The following is a 16890-nucleotide window of genomic DNA, read 5'->3' as shown; positions in this document are numbered from 1 at the left end:
TTTATATGAAATATCGGGCATGCATAAGGCTTTGCACAATGTTGTATGTCAGCATACAGAATACATTGCTAAAATGCAAACTGTGAGTGATTGAAACACACAGCAGGCAGAAGGGTCAAGTATTGAGTGAAGCCACTTCATCAAGGACAGCTTTCCCTCCAGCTATTTGTTGGCCTGCGTAACTGACGATCAGGTGTGTCTGCAGACACTGGGACAAACCTACCTGTGATGTTCTGCTCTCCAGGCCCTTAGCTCTGCAAAAATATCTTCTCGTGTCCTGCTGTCGATTTCCAGAGAATCATATGTGTGTTCTGGTGAGTGGGTAAAATGACTGAACCAATTGCTTGTCCCAGTACAAGATGACTGTAAATGGAGAGGAAGGAATATTAATGGGAATTTCAACCTTCATTGGTAATTGGAACAGCACAGGAACAGGCCTTTTTGCCCACAAAGTCTATGCTGAATTTGATGCCAAATTCAACTATATCTCTTCTGTCTGAATGTTGTCCATATCCCTCCATTCCTGAATATATATGTGTCTCACTAACAGCCTCTTAAACACCTTTATATCATCACTCCAGCAGTGTGTTCCAAGCACCCACCACTTCCTGTGTGAAAAAAACCCTGCCCCACGCATTTCTCCCTCTCACCTTAAATGTATGTCCTCTAGTATTTGACATTTCTACATTGGGAAAAAGAATCTAATCTAATCAGGTTATGCCTTACAAGCCTGATTGAATTTTTTGAGGATGTGTCTAAACACGTTGATGAAGGAAGAGCAGTAGATGTAGTGTATATGGATTTCAGCAAGGCATTTGGTGAGGTACCCCATGCAAGGCTTATTGAGAAAGTAAGGAGGCATGGGATCCCAGGGGACATTGCTTTGTGGATCCAGAACTGACTTGCCCACAGAAGGCAAAGAGTGGTTGTAGATGGGTCATATTCTGTATGGAGGTCGGTGACCAATGGTGTGCCTCAGGGATCTGTTCTGGGACTCCTCTTCATGATGTTTATAAATGACCTTGATGAGGAGGAAGAGGGATGGCTTAGATAATTTGCTGATGGGATAGTTAGGGATGTTGTGGATAGTGTGGAGGCCTGTCAGAGGTTACAGCAGGAAATCGATAGGATGCAAAACTGGGCTGAGAAATGGCAGATGGGGTTCAACCCAGATAAGTGTGAGGTGGTTCATTTCGGTAGGTCAAATATAATGGCAGAATATAGTACTAATGGTAAGACTCTTGGCAGTGTGGAGGATCAGAGGGATCTTGGGGTCCAAGTCCATAGGACACTCAAAGCTGCTGCGCAGGTTGACTGTGTGTGCATTGGCAATACAGTGCATTGGCCTTCATCAACCGTGGGACTGAGTTTAAGAGCTGAGAGGTAATGTTACAGCTGTATAGGACCCTGGTCAGAACCCACTTGGAGTACTGTGTTCAGTTCTGGTTACCTCACTGCAGGAAGGATGTGGAAACTACAGAAAGGGTGCAGAGGAGATTTACAAGAATGTTGTCTGGATTGGGGAGCATGCCCTATGAGAATAGGTTAAGTGAACTTGGCCTTTTCTCCTTGGAGTGGCAGAGGATGAGAGGTGACCTGATAGAGGTCTATGTTATCCTAACCACTAACCTTATCCTAGCCTCTCATAATATTATAAACATCTGGATCAACATTTCAACATTTATGATCATAAGATTAGGCCATTTGGCCCATTGAGTCCATTGCACTATTTCATCATTTTTCCTCTCAGGCCCAATCTCCTGCCTTTTCCCCATATCCCTTCATGCCCTGACCAGTCAAGAATCTATCAACCTCTGCCTTAAATATACTTATAGACAGCCTCCACAGCTGCCTGTGGCAATGAATTCCACAGATTCACCACTTGTTGGTTCAAGAAATTCCTCCTTATCTTTGTTCTAAAAAGGATGTCCCTCTATTCTGAGGCTGTGTCCTCTGGTCTTACACTCTCCCACCATAGGAAACATCCTCTCCACATCCACTCTGTCAAGGCCTTTTACCATTTGATAGGTTTCAATGAGGTCACCTCTCATTCTTCTGAATTCCAGTGACTTCAGGACCAGAGTCATCAAATGCTTTTCATATGACAAGCTGTTCAAAACTTTTCTCTCAGTACTCCAAGTGAGCCCTCACCATTGTTTTATAAAGTCTCAACATTACATCCTTGCTTTTATATTCCAGTCCTCTTGAAATGAATGCGAACATTGCATTTGCTTTCCTCACCACAGACTCAACCAGCAAATTAACCTTTAGGGAATCCTGCACAAGTCTCTTTGCAACTCAGTTTTTTGTATTTTCTCTCCATTTAGAAAATAGTCAACCCTTTCATTTCTTTTACCAAAGTGCATGACCTGACACTGTATTTCATCTGCCTTTTTTTTGTCCATTCTCCTAATCTGTCTGTCCTTCTGTAGCCTCTTAACTTCCTCAAAACTACCTGCCCCTCCATCTATCTTCATATTGTCTGCAAACTTTGCAACAAAGCCATCAATTCCAACATTCAAATCATTGACATAAAATGTAAAAAGAATTAATCCAACACAGACCTCTGTGGAACACTACTAGACACCAACAGCAACCAGAAAAGGCTCCCTTTATTCCCAGTCTTTGCCTCCTGCCAATCAGACAATGCTCTATCCATGCTACTATCTTTCCTTTAATACCATGGGCTTTTAACTTGTTAAGCAGCCTCATTATGGCATCTTGTCAAAGGCCTTCTGAAAATCAAAGTACACAACATCCACCAATTCTCTTTTGTCTATCCTGCTTGTTACTTCTTCAAAGAATTCCAACAGATACGTCAGGCAAGATTTTCCCTTGAGGAAACCATGCTGACAACGGCCTATTTTATCATATGACTCCAAGTACCCCGAGACCACATCCTTATAGTTGACTCCAGCATCTTCCCAACCAGTGAAGTCAGACAAACTGGCTGATAATTTCCATTCTTCTGCCTTGCTCCCTTCTTAAAGTGTTTGCAATTTTCAGTCTTCTGGAACCATTCCAGAATCAAGTGATTCTTGAAAGATTATTACTACTTCACACACTTCATGGCTCCTGTCACCTGGAACTTCCACCATACTGTTAGCATCTTCCACTGTGAAGACTGATGCAAAATACTTATTTAGTTAGTCCACAATTTCTTTGTCCCCCCCATTATTACCTCTGCAGCTTCATTTTCCAGCCATCCGATATCCACTCTCAACTCTCTTTCACACTTTACGTATCCGTAGAAACTTTTGGTAGCCTCTTTAATATTACTGGCTAACTTACTTTTGTATTCCATCTTTGCCTCCTTAATGACTGTTTTAGTTGCCTTCTGGTGGTATTTGAAAGCTTCCCAGTCTTCTAGCTTCCTACTAATCTTTGCTCTATCATATGCCTTCTCTTTGGCTTTTATGTTGGCTTTGACTTCTCTTGTTAGCCATGGCTGTGTCATCTTTCCTTCAGAATACTTCTTCAACTTTGGGATGTATATATATTGTGCCTTCTGAGTTATGTACTTAAAATTATTGTGTTTTTTTAATTATTGTGTTCTTTATCTTATTGTGAGTAGCTTTGTGCTGCATCAGATTGGGAGTGCTTGTGCACTGGAAATGATATTAAACAACCTTGAATCAGATGTAGCATCTGTTGAAGGATTTAACTCTATTTCTTCACTACCTTGGGTACAGCACCACTTCATCTCAAACTTAATTCAATTAACAGTGAATAAAAACCTTACACCTTGTTTCTTCTTTCTTGCACGGAGAGCTGTGACAGGATTTCCACAAAAGATGCTTCCCGTACCTGGGTACAGAAATGAGACATCACTGTTCCCCCAGGCCATAAGACTACTGTACTCCCTGCCACCACCCAGGTCTCATCACGTATGAAGTGACAGTAGCTTATACTGTTTACTTTCTAACTTGTATCATAAATAGACTTTATTATTTGTGGTAATATTACTTTATGCATTATGTGTGTGAATTATATGTCATGTGTTGTGCACCTTGGTCCAGAAGAATGTTGTTTCATTTGGGGTAAACTAGGCTGAATGTCAATAAAATGAAGTTGAACTTGAGTTGAAAACATGAAATATCACTGCATAGAAAGGTTACATCACAAGTACTTCAGAAATGGTGAAATACAGAATGAACTGGAACGCTGTACCGTGTGTTAGGTCACTGGCACCATCTTGAAGCCAGTTGTCAGCAGCTCCTGTCCTGTAGGTGCCAGTGGGTAACAGTGTGGAGACTCTCCCAGCACTGTAGGGTCTCTGACAGGTCGACCGTCTCGTAGATGAAGAGGTTTGATGCTGCCAAGAAGCTGATCTCCCTGGGCCAACAACAGCATCTGTGTGCATTCAAAATAATTGTTTTAGAAGATGGAACAGTACAGATCCTTCAGCCCATGATGTTGAGCCAACTCTTTAACCTACACTAAGATCAATCTAACCTTCCCTTCCACATATCCGTCCATCTTCCTATCATCCATGTGCTTATCTATAATGTACTTGCCTCTATCACCACCCCTGGCAGGATGTTCCATGCACCCAATACTTCTAACACCCCCTAATACTTTTATTGAATCACCTTAAACTTATGCCCCCTTGTATTAGCCACTTCTGCCCTGGGAAAATATCTGTCCACTCTATCTATACCTCTTATCTTGTACACCTCTATCAAGTCACCTCTTATCCTCCTTCACTCCAAAGAGAAAAGCCATGAATCACTCAACCTATCTTCATAAGATATTTTTCTTTGTAATTTTGCCAGATGATTAGTGTTTTGTTTCTTATGGTATTTCTAATAAATATATTAACTAAAACGTGTTACATTTGGAGGGTTTAAGTTAAAGGCTGGGAGTTATTTCATTTTGGTTGAACTAGTCTCTGGTAATTTACTGATCCATTTCAACATTTGTCACAGATATTAGCAGCACAAGTAAGTGTTTAACAAGTAATGAGAGATGATTCTGCCTTTTCTGTTAATGAGCACATTTCACGGATAAGTGTGGTGCTTTTCATGAGTTTTTCAACAGACCTAGATTTCCAAGGTCCTTGGCCGAGATTCCATCCTTAATTGCTTCTTTCACAATCAGCCAGTCCTCACTGGCGGTATGGTTAGACCGAGTACAGCTCTCACTCACAGGAATATCGTCCAAATACTTCAAGTGTGGAATTAGCTTGCTGACTACCTTCCTGTAGTTAGCATTTGAATCCTGAGGTCACAGAAAAGAACAAAATTGCAATTACTTTCAGGGTGATTTCTGAATATCAGCAACACCCCTTGAAATGTTAATGTGGAGTGGAATTCTCCCTTCCAACCACATTGTGGCAGCAGATTCACCACAATCACTGCCACAGCACAACACCACTCTCTCAAGAGCAGTTAGGAATGGCAATAAATACTGGCTTACCTGGAACTCCCACATCCCATTAATAAATTAATAATCTGCAGTGTTCTCTATAAGCGTAATCTGACATCCCTAGTCGCAAACTCAATGCTTTGGACTCAAATAATAAAAGCAAGTATGCTATACTTAGAATGTGTACAGGAGTGAGATGGGTCAGCTGGTTGAGTGGTGTTGCAACAATAATCTTGCAGTCAACGTCATTAACACTAGGGAACTGATTGTGGACTTCAGGAAGGGGAAGTTTACAGAATACACACCAGTTCCTACCAAGGGGGTCAGTGGTGGAAAGGGTGAACAGTTTCAAGTTCCTGGATGTTAACATCTCTGTAGATCCATCCAGGGCCCAACATATTAATGCAATTGCCAAAAAGACAGTGGCTATATTTCATTAGGAGTTTGAGGAGATTTGGTATGTCATCAAAAATTCCAGCAAATTTTTACAGATGTAAGATGGAGAGCATTCTGAATAGTTGCATCATTGTCTGGTATGGAGAGGCCACTGCACAGGATAGGAAAAAGCTGCAGAGGACTGTACACTCAGCCAGCTCTGTCATGGGTACAGAGCCTCTCCATCATTGAGGACATCTTCAAAAGGTGGTGCTTCAAAAAAGTGTCATCCATTTTGAAGGACCCCACCATCCCAGACATGTCCTTTTCTCATTAACTACCATCAGAGAAGAGGTACAGGAGCCTGAAGTCACATGTATAATATTTTAGGAACAGCATCTTCTTCTCTTGCCATCAGATAGCTGAACACTCTACTAAACGATAAGAACCAGCTTGCTATATTTTTGCTCTCTTTTAACATATTTGTTACAATTTATGGTATATTTTATGTATTGCACTGTACTGTTTTTACAAAAGAACAAATTTCACAACATATGTGAGAGATAATGAACTGGATTCAAGTTCAAAGGCAACACAAATGAATCTGCAGATACTGGAAATAAATAAAAAACACAAAATGCTGGCAGAACTCAGCAGGCCAGACAGCATCTATGGGAGGAGGTAATAACAACGTTTCGGGCCGAAACCCTTCATCAGGAGTGAAGTAACATGGGATGGTTGGGGGGGGGGGGGGATAAGAAGTGGGGGGAGGGATAGAGAGCTGGGAAGTGATAGGCTGGAGGGAAATGGGCTAGGGAGAAGGTGGAGAATTATGGGAAATAAAAGAGAAAGAAAGGTAGGGCTGGGAGGAGAGATTATAGTGAGGGGGCAAAAAGAGAGAGAAAGAGAACCAGACTAAAATAATAGATAGGGATGGGGGTAAGGGTGGGGGGCAGGAGTATCAATGGAGATCAGTGAGTTGGATGTTCATGCCGGCAGGAAGGAGGCTACCTAGGCGGGAGATAAGGTATTGCTCCATCGACCTGCGTGTGGCATTCTAGGAATCCTCCGCCTCCGCCGCATCTGCTCTCAGGATGAGGCCTTTCATTCCAGGACAAAGGAGATGACTTCCTTTTTTAAAGAAAGGGGCTTCCCTTCGTCCACTATCAACTCTTCCCTCCATCGCGTCTCCCGTATTTCATGCACCTCTGCCCACACCCCATCCCCCCACCAGCCCACCAGGGATAGAGTCACCTATCACCCTACCAGCCTACAGATCCAACGCATAATCCTCCGTAACTTCCGCCACATCCTACGTGATCCCACCACCAACCACATCTTCCCCTCCCCCCCACTCTCAGCTTTCCGCAGGGATCGCTCCCTACGCGACTCCCTTGTCCATTCATCCCCCCCATCCCTCCCCACCGACCTCCCTCCTGGCACTCATCCCTGCAAACAGAAGAAGTGCTACACCTGCCCCCACACTTCTTCCCTCACCACCATCCCAGGCCCCAGACAGTCCTTTCAGGTGAGGCACCACTTCACCTGCGAGTCAACTGGGGTGATATACTGTATCCGGTGCTCCCAATGTGGCCATTTATACATTGGGGAGACCCACCGCAGACCGGGAGACCATTTCGCTGAACACCGGCGCTCGGTCCTCCAGCAGTGGCAGGATCTCCCTGTGGTCACACACTTCAATTCCACAGACCACTCCCATTCCGACATGTCTGTCCATGGCCTCCTCTACCGTCAAGATGAGGCCACACACAGGTTGATGGAGCAATACCTTATCTCCTGCCTAGGTAGCCTCCTTCCTGCCGGCATGAACATCCAACTCACTGACCTCCGTTGATACCCCTGCCCCCCACCCCTATCTATTATTTTAGTCTGGTTCTCTTTCTCTCTCTTTTTCCCCCCCTCACTATAATCTCTCCCCCCAGCCCTACCTTTCTTTCTCTTTTATTTCCCATAATTCTCCACCTTCCCCCTAGCCCATTTCCCTCCAGCCTATCACTTCCCAGCTCTCTACTTTATCCCTCCCCCCACTTCTTATCCCCCCTCGACCATCCAATGTTACTTCACTCCTGATGAAGGGTTTCGGCCCGAAACGTCGTTATTACCTCCTCCCATTAGATGCTGTCTGGCCTGCTGAGTTCTGCCAGCATTTTGTGTTTTTTATTTGGATTCAAGTTCAAGTTTAATTGTCATTCATTCATTCATACATATGAATACAGCCAAATAAAACAACGTTACTCTGAGGCCAAGGTGCAAAACACAGTACCAACAGTTACACATAGCACAAGGCACAAATAAGATAACAGTAAAATACAGTCACACACAAAAAATCTATAGTCCAAGTCCCTGAATCATGAATGTTAAATCAGTCTCCAGTTGAACACAATATACGTAGCTTGTCTTCTGCCAAGCGAAATCCGTGGGGCAGCATTGACTCCAGCTGCAGCACACTGCCTCTGGTACTCTGGTGGAGAGTCTGACTCTGACACTTCCACCCCCACCCCCCCCATGCTGATTCAGATTCTGATATAATAGAGGAGAGGATGAGGAATTGGTGGAACGCAGGGAACACCACCTATACTATGGGGAGTGAAGTTCTGTGGAGAGACACTCATTCTCCAATCAGTAACACCATCTCCTTCCTGTCTGGAACAGTCTTCCCCATTCTGAAAATGAAACCAATTCAGTCAAAGGCCAAAAATCAGAAACTAGTCTTCCATCAGCATCAGCTGTTGTGATTGTGATCAAAGTCACCAGAGAGACACTAAAGCTGGTGATATAGGTGTCCTTAATCATCATCACAAACAGGTATTCTTCTGGAGATACCCAGTAGAGTCCCACAAACTTAACAACATCATGTTGTTATACGCAAACACGAGGAAATCTGCAGATGCTGGAAATTCAAGCAACACACACAAAATGCTGGTGGAATGCAGCAGGCCAGGCAGCATCTATAGGGAGAAGCACTGTTGACATTTCGGGACGAGACCCTTCATCAGGTCTAACTGAAAGAGAAGATAGTAAGAAATTTGAAAGTGGGGGGAGGGGGAAATCCGAAATGATACGAGAAGACAGGAGGGAGTGGGGTGAAGCTAAGAGCTGGAAAGGTGATTGGCGAAAGTGATACAGAGCTGGAAAAGGGAAAGGATCATGGGACGGGAGGCCTAGGGAGAAAGAAAGGGGGAGAGGAGCACCAGAGGGAAATGGAGAACAGGCAAAGAGTGATGGGCAGAGAGAGAGAAAAAAAGGAGGGAAGGGAAAATAAATAAATCAGGGATGGGGTAAGAAGGGGAGGAGGGGCATTAACAGAAGTTAGAGAAATCAATGTTCATGCCACCAGGTTGGAGGCTACCCAGACAGAATATAAGGTGTTACATATAACAATTACAGCACAGAAACAGGCCATCTCGGCCCTTCTAGTCTGTGCCGAATGCTTACTCTCACCTAGTCCCACCGACCTGCACTCTGCCCATAACCCTCCATTCCTTTCCTGTCCATATACCTATCCAATTTTTTTTTTGTTGTTGTTCCTCCAACCTGAGTGTGGCTTCATCTTGACAGTAGAGGAGGCCATGGATAGACATATCAGAATGGGAATGGGACGAGGAATTAAAATGTGTGGCCACTGGGAGATCCTGCTTTCTCTGGCGGACAGAGCGTAGGTGACTATAGACTTCAGGAGATGGAAACCAGATGTCCATGAGACAGTCCGCAGCAGAGGATCAGAGGTGGCGAGGGTTATGAACATTAAATTCCTGGGTGTTACTATTTCAGAGGACCTGTCCTGGACCCAGCATGTAAGTCCAATTGCAAAGAAAGCAAGCCAGCACCTCTACTTCCTTTTGAGTCTATGGAGATTCGGCAGGACATCTAAAATTTAATAAACTTCAACTGATGTGTAGTGAAGAGTGCATTGACTGGGTGCATCATGGCCTGGTTTAGAAACACCAATGCCTTGGAATGAAAAAACCTACAAAATTAGTGGATTTGACTCAGTACATCATAGGTTAACCCCTCCCAATAACTGAGCAGATCTACATGAAACACTGTTGTAGGAAAGCAGCATCCATCATCAGAGATCCCTGTCTCCCAGGTCATGATCTCTTCTTCTGCTACCATTAGGTAAAAGGTACAAGAGCCTCAGGACCTGCACCACCAGGTTCAAGAATAGTTACTACCCCTCAACCATCAGGCTGTTGAATAAAAGGGGATAATTACACTCACTTGCCCCATCAATGAAATGTTCCCATAATCAATTATTGCACTTTTAAGGACTCTTTATCTCATGTTTTCATGTTCTCATTATTTATTGCTATTTATTTATATTTTCATTTGCACAGTTTGTTGTCTTCTGCACTCTGGTTGATCTTTCATTGATCCTGTTACAGTTATTATTCTATAGATTAACTGAGTATGCCCATAAGAAAATGAATCTCTGGGTTGTATATGGTGACATATTGGTACTTTGATAATAGAATTTACTTTGAACTTTGTACTTTGTATTTTGGGTTGACAATATTTCCTTTGCATTGTATATCTACAGTGGGAGACTCCTCTGAACATTCAGATACCTTGGCTGGGACAAACTAGTTACAAACTTCCCTGAATTTACACGATGTTCACAATGTTACAATGGTGCAAATTCCTTAGACCCACAGTTGATGCAGGGCTATTAACGCAACCCCATTGTCTTAAATTTGGCTGATCCATATGCAATCTCTTAGACTGAGGGCCAGCCTGTACCTTTAAATTCTACCTACTGCCTGCAATTTACAATAAAAACTGAAGATTAATTCTTGTTTGAATTAATATCTGCTCTGTTCACATAATTCCAGATTACACCCTCACAGATTTGACCTTTCAAAATAATGTTAAAAAATACCTAAATCTCACGGACACATGTTCTCGAATGATCTTCCTTCTGTGAAACCCCACTTTAGCCAGCAGCATCAATTAAATAATGCACAGTACTGTTTCAATCCCAGAGAAATACTATTAACTAGCCCAACCAATGTAAAGTACTCAAGTTAAAGAGGGCCCATTACCCAATCCATTAAAGCAGCTATTATTAATAGACCGTAGATTGCCTCAGTATTTATGCACTCTAATTTCATTGATCTGCAGACAACTCATGTTCTTAGTATTATTGTTATTTACATAATTTGTCTTCTTTTGCACGTTGGTCATTTGTTGCTCTTTGTTTATGTATATTTTTTGTAAATTCTATTGCATTTCTTTATTTTCCTATAAATGCCTGGAAGAAAGTAAGTTTCAGGTCAGTATATAGTAACATATACATACTTTTATTATAAATTTAATTTGAACTTTTGAATTCACACAATGTTAAGTGTTCACATCATGAAAGTTGTGATCAGTGAAGAACTCTTCTTGCTGTTTGAGGGAAAGCCTTTAATTTCATTCAGCAGTTGAAATCCTTTAAGAAACCTCAGGACCATTCGCTTCAATAATACCTTGGTTAAACCAGAAATCCAATCATATGTGCTCTGCTCAACAAATCTACCAATTCCTCAAAGTTCTAAGTAAGTTTATTATTAAAGTACAACAATACTATAAGATGCAGGAGCACAATAAGGCCATTTGGCCCACTGAGTCTATTCCACCATTTCATCATGGCTGATCCATTTTTCATCTCAGCCTCAATCTCCTGCCTTGCCTCCGCATCACTTCATGCCATGACCAATCATGAATCTATTAACCTCTGCCTTAAAGATACAGAAAGAGTTGGCCTCCCCAGCTGCCTGTGGCAAAGAATTCCACAGATTCACCACTCTCTTGCGAAAGAAATTCCTCTACATCTCCATTCCAAAAGGACAACCCTCTTTTCTGAGGCTGTATATTCTGATCTTAGACTCTCCCAATGTTGGAAATATCCTCTCCACATCCACTGTATCAAGGCCTTTTACCATTCAATAGGTTTCAATTAGGTCACCCCTCATTCTTCTGAATTCTATTGAATACAGTTGCACAGCCATCAAATGCTCTTCATATGATAAGCTGTTTATACCCTCTCCAGTTTCAGCACATCCTTTCTAAGATAAGGGGCCAAAACTGCTCACAATTCTCTACATGAGGCCTCACCAGTGCTTTATAAAGTCTCAACATGGCATCCTTGCTTTTATATGCTAGTCCTCTTGAAATGAATTGCCTTCCTCACCATACACTCAACCTGCAAATTAACCTTTATAGGAAATTCTGCATAAGGACTCCCTAGTCTCTTTATGCCTCAGTTTTTTATATATTTTCTCTCCATTTAGAAAATAGTTAACTCTTTCATTTCTTCTACCAAAGTGCATGACCATACACTTCTTGACACTGTATTCCATCTGCCACTTCCTTGCCCATTCTTTTAATATGCCCCATGTGTGGCACCCTGTCAAAGGCCTTCTGAAAATCCAAATACACAACATCAACTAATTCTCCTTTGTCTGTCCTGCTTGCTATTTCTTCAAAGAATTCTAACAGATTTTTCAGGCAAGATTTTTACCTGGGGAAATTATGATGACTATGGCCTATTTTATCATGTGCCTCCAAGTACCCCACATGCTTAACAATTGACTCCAACATCTTCCCAACCACTGAGGTCAGACTATCTGCCTATAATTTCCTTTCTTCTGCCTTTCACCCTTCTGGAAGAGAGGGTGACATTTGCAATTTTCCAGTGTTCCAGAACCATTCCAGAATCTAGTGATTCTTGCAAGATCATTAATAATTCCTCCATGATCTCTCCAGCCACTTCTTTCAGAACTTTGCTGTGCACACCATCTGGTCCAGGTTACTTATCTACCTTCAGACCTTTAATTTCCCAAGAACCCACAAGTGGATTTTTCTAGTCATGGTAACTTCACACACTTCATGACCCTTGACACCTGAAACTTCTACCATACTACTTACTAGTGTCTTGCACAGTGAAGACTGATGCAAAATACTTATTCAGTTCATTCGCAATTTCTTTGTCCCCCATTACTAGCTCTTCAATATCATTTTCCAGTGGTCCCATATCCACTCTCGCCTCTCTTTTTCACTTTACGTATCTGAAGAAACTTTTGGTAACCTCTTTAATATTACTACTGGCTAGATAACTTTCGTATTCCACCTTTACCTTCTTAATGACTTTTGGTTGCCTTCTGTTGCTTTCCAAAAGCTTCCCAATCCTCTAACTTCCCATTAATTTTTGCTCTATTGTATGCCCTCTCTTTGGCTTATATGCTGGCATTGACTTCTCTTGTTAGCCACTGTTGTGTCACCTTGCTCTTAGAATACTTCTTCTTCTTTGTGATGTACATATCCTGTGCCTTCCAAATTGCTTCCAGAAATTCCAGCTATTGCTGGTCTGCCATCATCCCTGCCAACGTTCTTTTCTAATCAATTTTTGCCAGCTCCTCTCTCATGCCTCTGCAATTCCCTTTAATCCACTGTAATCCTGATACATCTGACTTTAGCTTCTCCTTCTTTAATTTCAGAGTAAATTTTATCATATCATGACTACTCTCCTTATAGGTTTCTTTTACCTTAAGTTCTCTAATCAATTCTGGTTCAGCACCCAATCCAGAACCCCTAGTGGGCTGAAACATGAGCTGCTCTTAAAAAGTCATCTTGTAGGCATTCTAGAAATATATATATAGTGCCTGTAAAAAGTATTCATCCCTCTTGGAATTTTTTTTAATTGTTTTATCGAATCACAATGGATTTAATTTAGCTTTCTTGACACTGATCAACAGAAAAGACCCTTCTGAGTCAAAGTAAAAACAGATTCCTACAAACGGATTGTAATTAATTATAAATAAAAAGCACAAACTTATTGATTGCATAAGTATTCACCCCCTTCAAGTAAGTATTTAGTAGATGTACCTGTGGCAGCCCTTGAGTTGGTGTGGATAGGTCTCTGTAGGCTTTGCACATCTGGACACTGCAATTTTTCCCAACTCTGCATTACAAAACCACTCAAGCTCTGTCAGATTGCATTGAGCATTGTGACTGAACAACCCTTTTCAAGTCCAGCCACAAATTTTCAATTGGCTTGAGGTCTGGACTCTGACTTGGCCACTCCAGGACATAGACTTTATTATTTTTAAGCCATTCCTGTGTAGCTTTGGCTTTACGCTTGGGGTCATTGTCTTGCTGGAAAACATATCTTCTTCCAAGTTGCAGTTCGCTTGCAGACTACATTGGGTTTTCCTCCAGGATTTCCCTGATTTTGTGTGAATTCTGAAGGTATTGTCTTCAGATCAGTGAGATCCATAGAAGTGATCCAGACAATGCTCTCTTCTCGTTGCTGCCATCAGGAAGGAGGTACATGAGCCTCAGGACTGACCACTAGGTTCACAAACAGTTATTACCCCTCAACCATCAGGCTTGTGAACCAGTAGGAATATCTTCACTCAACTTCACTCACCCCAACACTGAACTGTTCCCATAACCTATGGATTCACTTTCAATGACTTTTCATCTCATGTTCTTGATATCTATTGCACATTTATTATTTTTTCTTTTTGATTTGCAGTTTGTTGTCTTTTGCACATTGGCATCTATCCATCTTGTTGGAAGGGGTTTTTCATTGATTCTATTATGTTTCTTTGTACTTACTGAGTACACTCACAAGAAAACGAATCTCAGGACTGTATATGGTGACATACAGTGCCTATAAAAAGTAATAATCATGGCAAGACAGATTTCAATCTCAAAACCACATGGAGGATAAACATTTGGAGTACAGTATAAGCACTAGTGCTTGACCCAAGCCCTTTGGATCTGGATCAGTCTGCCACCCCAGGCTTTATTCCTAGGAGTGTCAGAAACTGAAATATAACCCTATGGAGGTGTATAAAATCAAGGGCTATACAGAAATGGTGAACGCGCTTCGTCTTTTTCTCAGGGAAGGTAAGTAAAAAGTAGGGGGTAACGGTTCAACGTGAGAGGAGAAAGATTTAAAAGGGACTGAGAAGCACCTTCTTCACACAGAGTGTGGAAGGAATATGGAATGAGTTGCCAGAGGAAATGGTGTGGCACAAAAGCGTTGCAATAGTGCATCACTTTACAATAACAGCTGCAAGATCAGGGTTCAATTTCCGTCTCTGCTTGTAAAGAGTTTGTACGTTCTGCCCATGTGGGTTTCCTCCAGGTGCTCCGGATTCTTCCCATATTCCAACGGATTAGAGTTATGGAGTTGTGGACATTCTATGTTGGCACCAGAAGTGACACTCAGGGGTTGACCCAGCACAATCCTTGCTGATTTAATTTGTCACAAATGACACATTTCACTGTGTGTTTTGATGTATATGTGACAGATAAAGCTAATCTTTAAAAGAAGTGGTTGATGCAGATACAATAACAGCGCTTTAAAAAAAACGTGGATAAGCACATGGTTAGGAAGGATATGGGCCAAATCTCGGCCAACGGGGCAAGCTTGGTGGGCATGGTGGTTGACACAGATGTTGGGACAGTTTCTACGCTATAGAGTCATATAGTTATATACCATAGAAATAAGTCCTTTGGCCAACTGCATCATACCTACCATGATGATCATCAACTAATTCCATTTTCCCATAACCATGTACCTGTCCAACTGTCATTTGAATGATCTTTATTATTATTATACAGAGGTACAATGAAACTCTGTTTGGCTTCCTCTCAGGCAATTAAATACAGTGGTAGATATAAACAAGACAGTAATAAAAAAAACAGTATTAAATAGATAAGTAGCAGAAAATAAGTTGCAGCAACACCAGAATATCACAGTAATGCACAAAGTGCCATTAGTGCAAGTATTTGAGTCCTTGTGTGTGCATGTGTGTGCTCTCAGTTTCAATCATTGCACTGTGGGAGTGGTGTGATGGAGGCCACAGCTCTGGGGTAGAAACTGTTCCTCAGCCTATTTGTTCTGGCTTTTAGTGTCCTGAAAATTTTGCTGGGTGGCAGCAGGTCAAACAGGGAGTGGCCGGGGTGTGTGGTGTCTCTGGTTATGCTGATTGCTTTCCTCCTGAGTCTGCTGGAATAGATGGTGTCCAGTCCTGGGAGCTCCACCCTGACAATTCACTGGGCCGCCTTCACCACACGATGCAGGTCTTGTCGCTCAGCGGCTGTGCAGCTGGCATACCACACTGTGGCACTGTTGGTCAGGATGGTTTCAATTGTGCTTCTGTAGAAGTTAAGCAACAGCTTTTGTGGGAGTTTGGCCTGTTTCAGCTTTCTGAGGAAGAGGAGTCTTTGTTGTGCCTTTTTTACAAGCAGCAAGGTGTTGGTGGTCCATGTCAGCTGTTTTGACAACATAACTCCAAGGAACTTTAGGTTTTCCACAGTTTCCACTACCTCTCCGTGTATATGGAGGGGGGTGTGTACTCTGTCCTTTGATCTCCTGAAGTCAATGATCATCTCTTTTGTTTTAGAAGTGTTAAGGACCAGGTCATTGTCCTTACACCACTCCGTCAGATGATCCACCTCGAGCCTGTAGGCTGTTTCATCCTCGTCCGAGATCAGGCCAACCACTGTGGTATCATCCGCAAATTTAATTATGGAGTTGGAGGTGTAGATGGGGGTGCAGTCATGTGTGAAGAGTGTGTAGAGCATAGGGCTCAGCACACAGCCCTGAGGGGTGCCTGTTTGTAAGATGAGGGTGGTGGAGGTGTGCTTACCAACTCTGACTTGCTGTGGTCGGTCTGTGAGAAAGTCCATGACCCATGAGCACAGGGAGGAAGCAAGGCCAAGAGTGTTCAGTTTTCTGACCAGTTTATGGGGGATGACTGTGTTAAATGCAGAACTGAAGTCCACAAATAACATCCTCACATAGGTGTTCGATTCCTCTAAGTGAGTCAGAGCAATATGGAGGGCTGTTGTGATTGTATCCTCTGTGGAGTGGTTTGCCACATAGGCAAACTGGTGTTTGTCCAGATCAGGTGGGATTATAAAAGTTTAATTTAAAAGTTGTTATTGTACCAACCTCACCCACCACCTCTGGCAGCTCATTCCATATACATATGACAGCTTGTGTAGAAAGGTTGTCCCTTAAGCTCCACTGCCTGTCCACTCTATCAATGCCACATTTCACCTTGTACACCTCTATCAAGTAACCCTCATCCACCTTCACTCCAAAAAGAAAAGCCCCAGCTCACTCAA

The 16890-nt window shown here is 42.4% G+C and overlaps 1 protein-coding gene across 2 annotated transcripts in view; it reads right to left on the bottom strand.

Annotated features, from left to right (window-relative positions):
• lrrc56 (leucine rich repeat containing 56) overlaps nucleotides 1-16890 on the bottom strand; it is a 351577-nt gene that overhangs the window by 140599 nt on the left and 194088 nt on the right. For both annotated transcript variants that reach the window (XM_073049966.1, XM_073049967.1), the window contains 4 exons: nucleotides 5043-5220; nucleotides 4171-4353; nucleotides 3743-3807; nucleotides 224-363 (listed from right to left, as the gene is read on the bottom strand). In XM_073049966.1, coding sequence (XP_072906067.1) covers nucleotides 224-363; nucleotides 3743-3807; nucleotides 4171-4353; nucleotides 5043-5220 — 566 coding nt within the window. The remainder of the gene's footprint in view (nucleotides 1-223; nucleotides 364-3742; nucleotides 3808-4170; nucleotides 4354-5042; nucleotides 5221-16890) is intronic.

Source organism: Hemitrygon akajei, chromosome 6 (genome assembly GCF_048418815.1).
Source record: "Hemitrygon akajei chromosome 6, sHemAka1.3, whole genome shotgun sequence".
In the NCBI taxonomy this organism is placed as follows: domain Eukaryota; kingdom Metazoa; phylum Chordata; class Chondrichthyes; order Myliobatiformes; family Dasyatidae; genus Hemitrygon; species Hemitrygon akajei.
The sequence above is the reverse complement of the archived record's forward strand: the minus strand, read 5'-3'. Positions and strand labels throughout refer to the sequence as shown.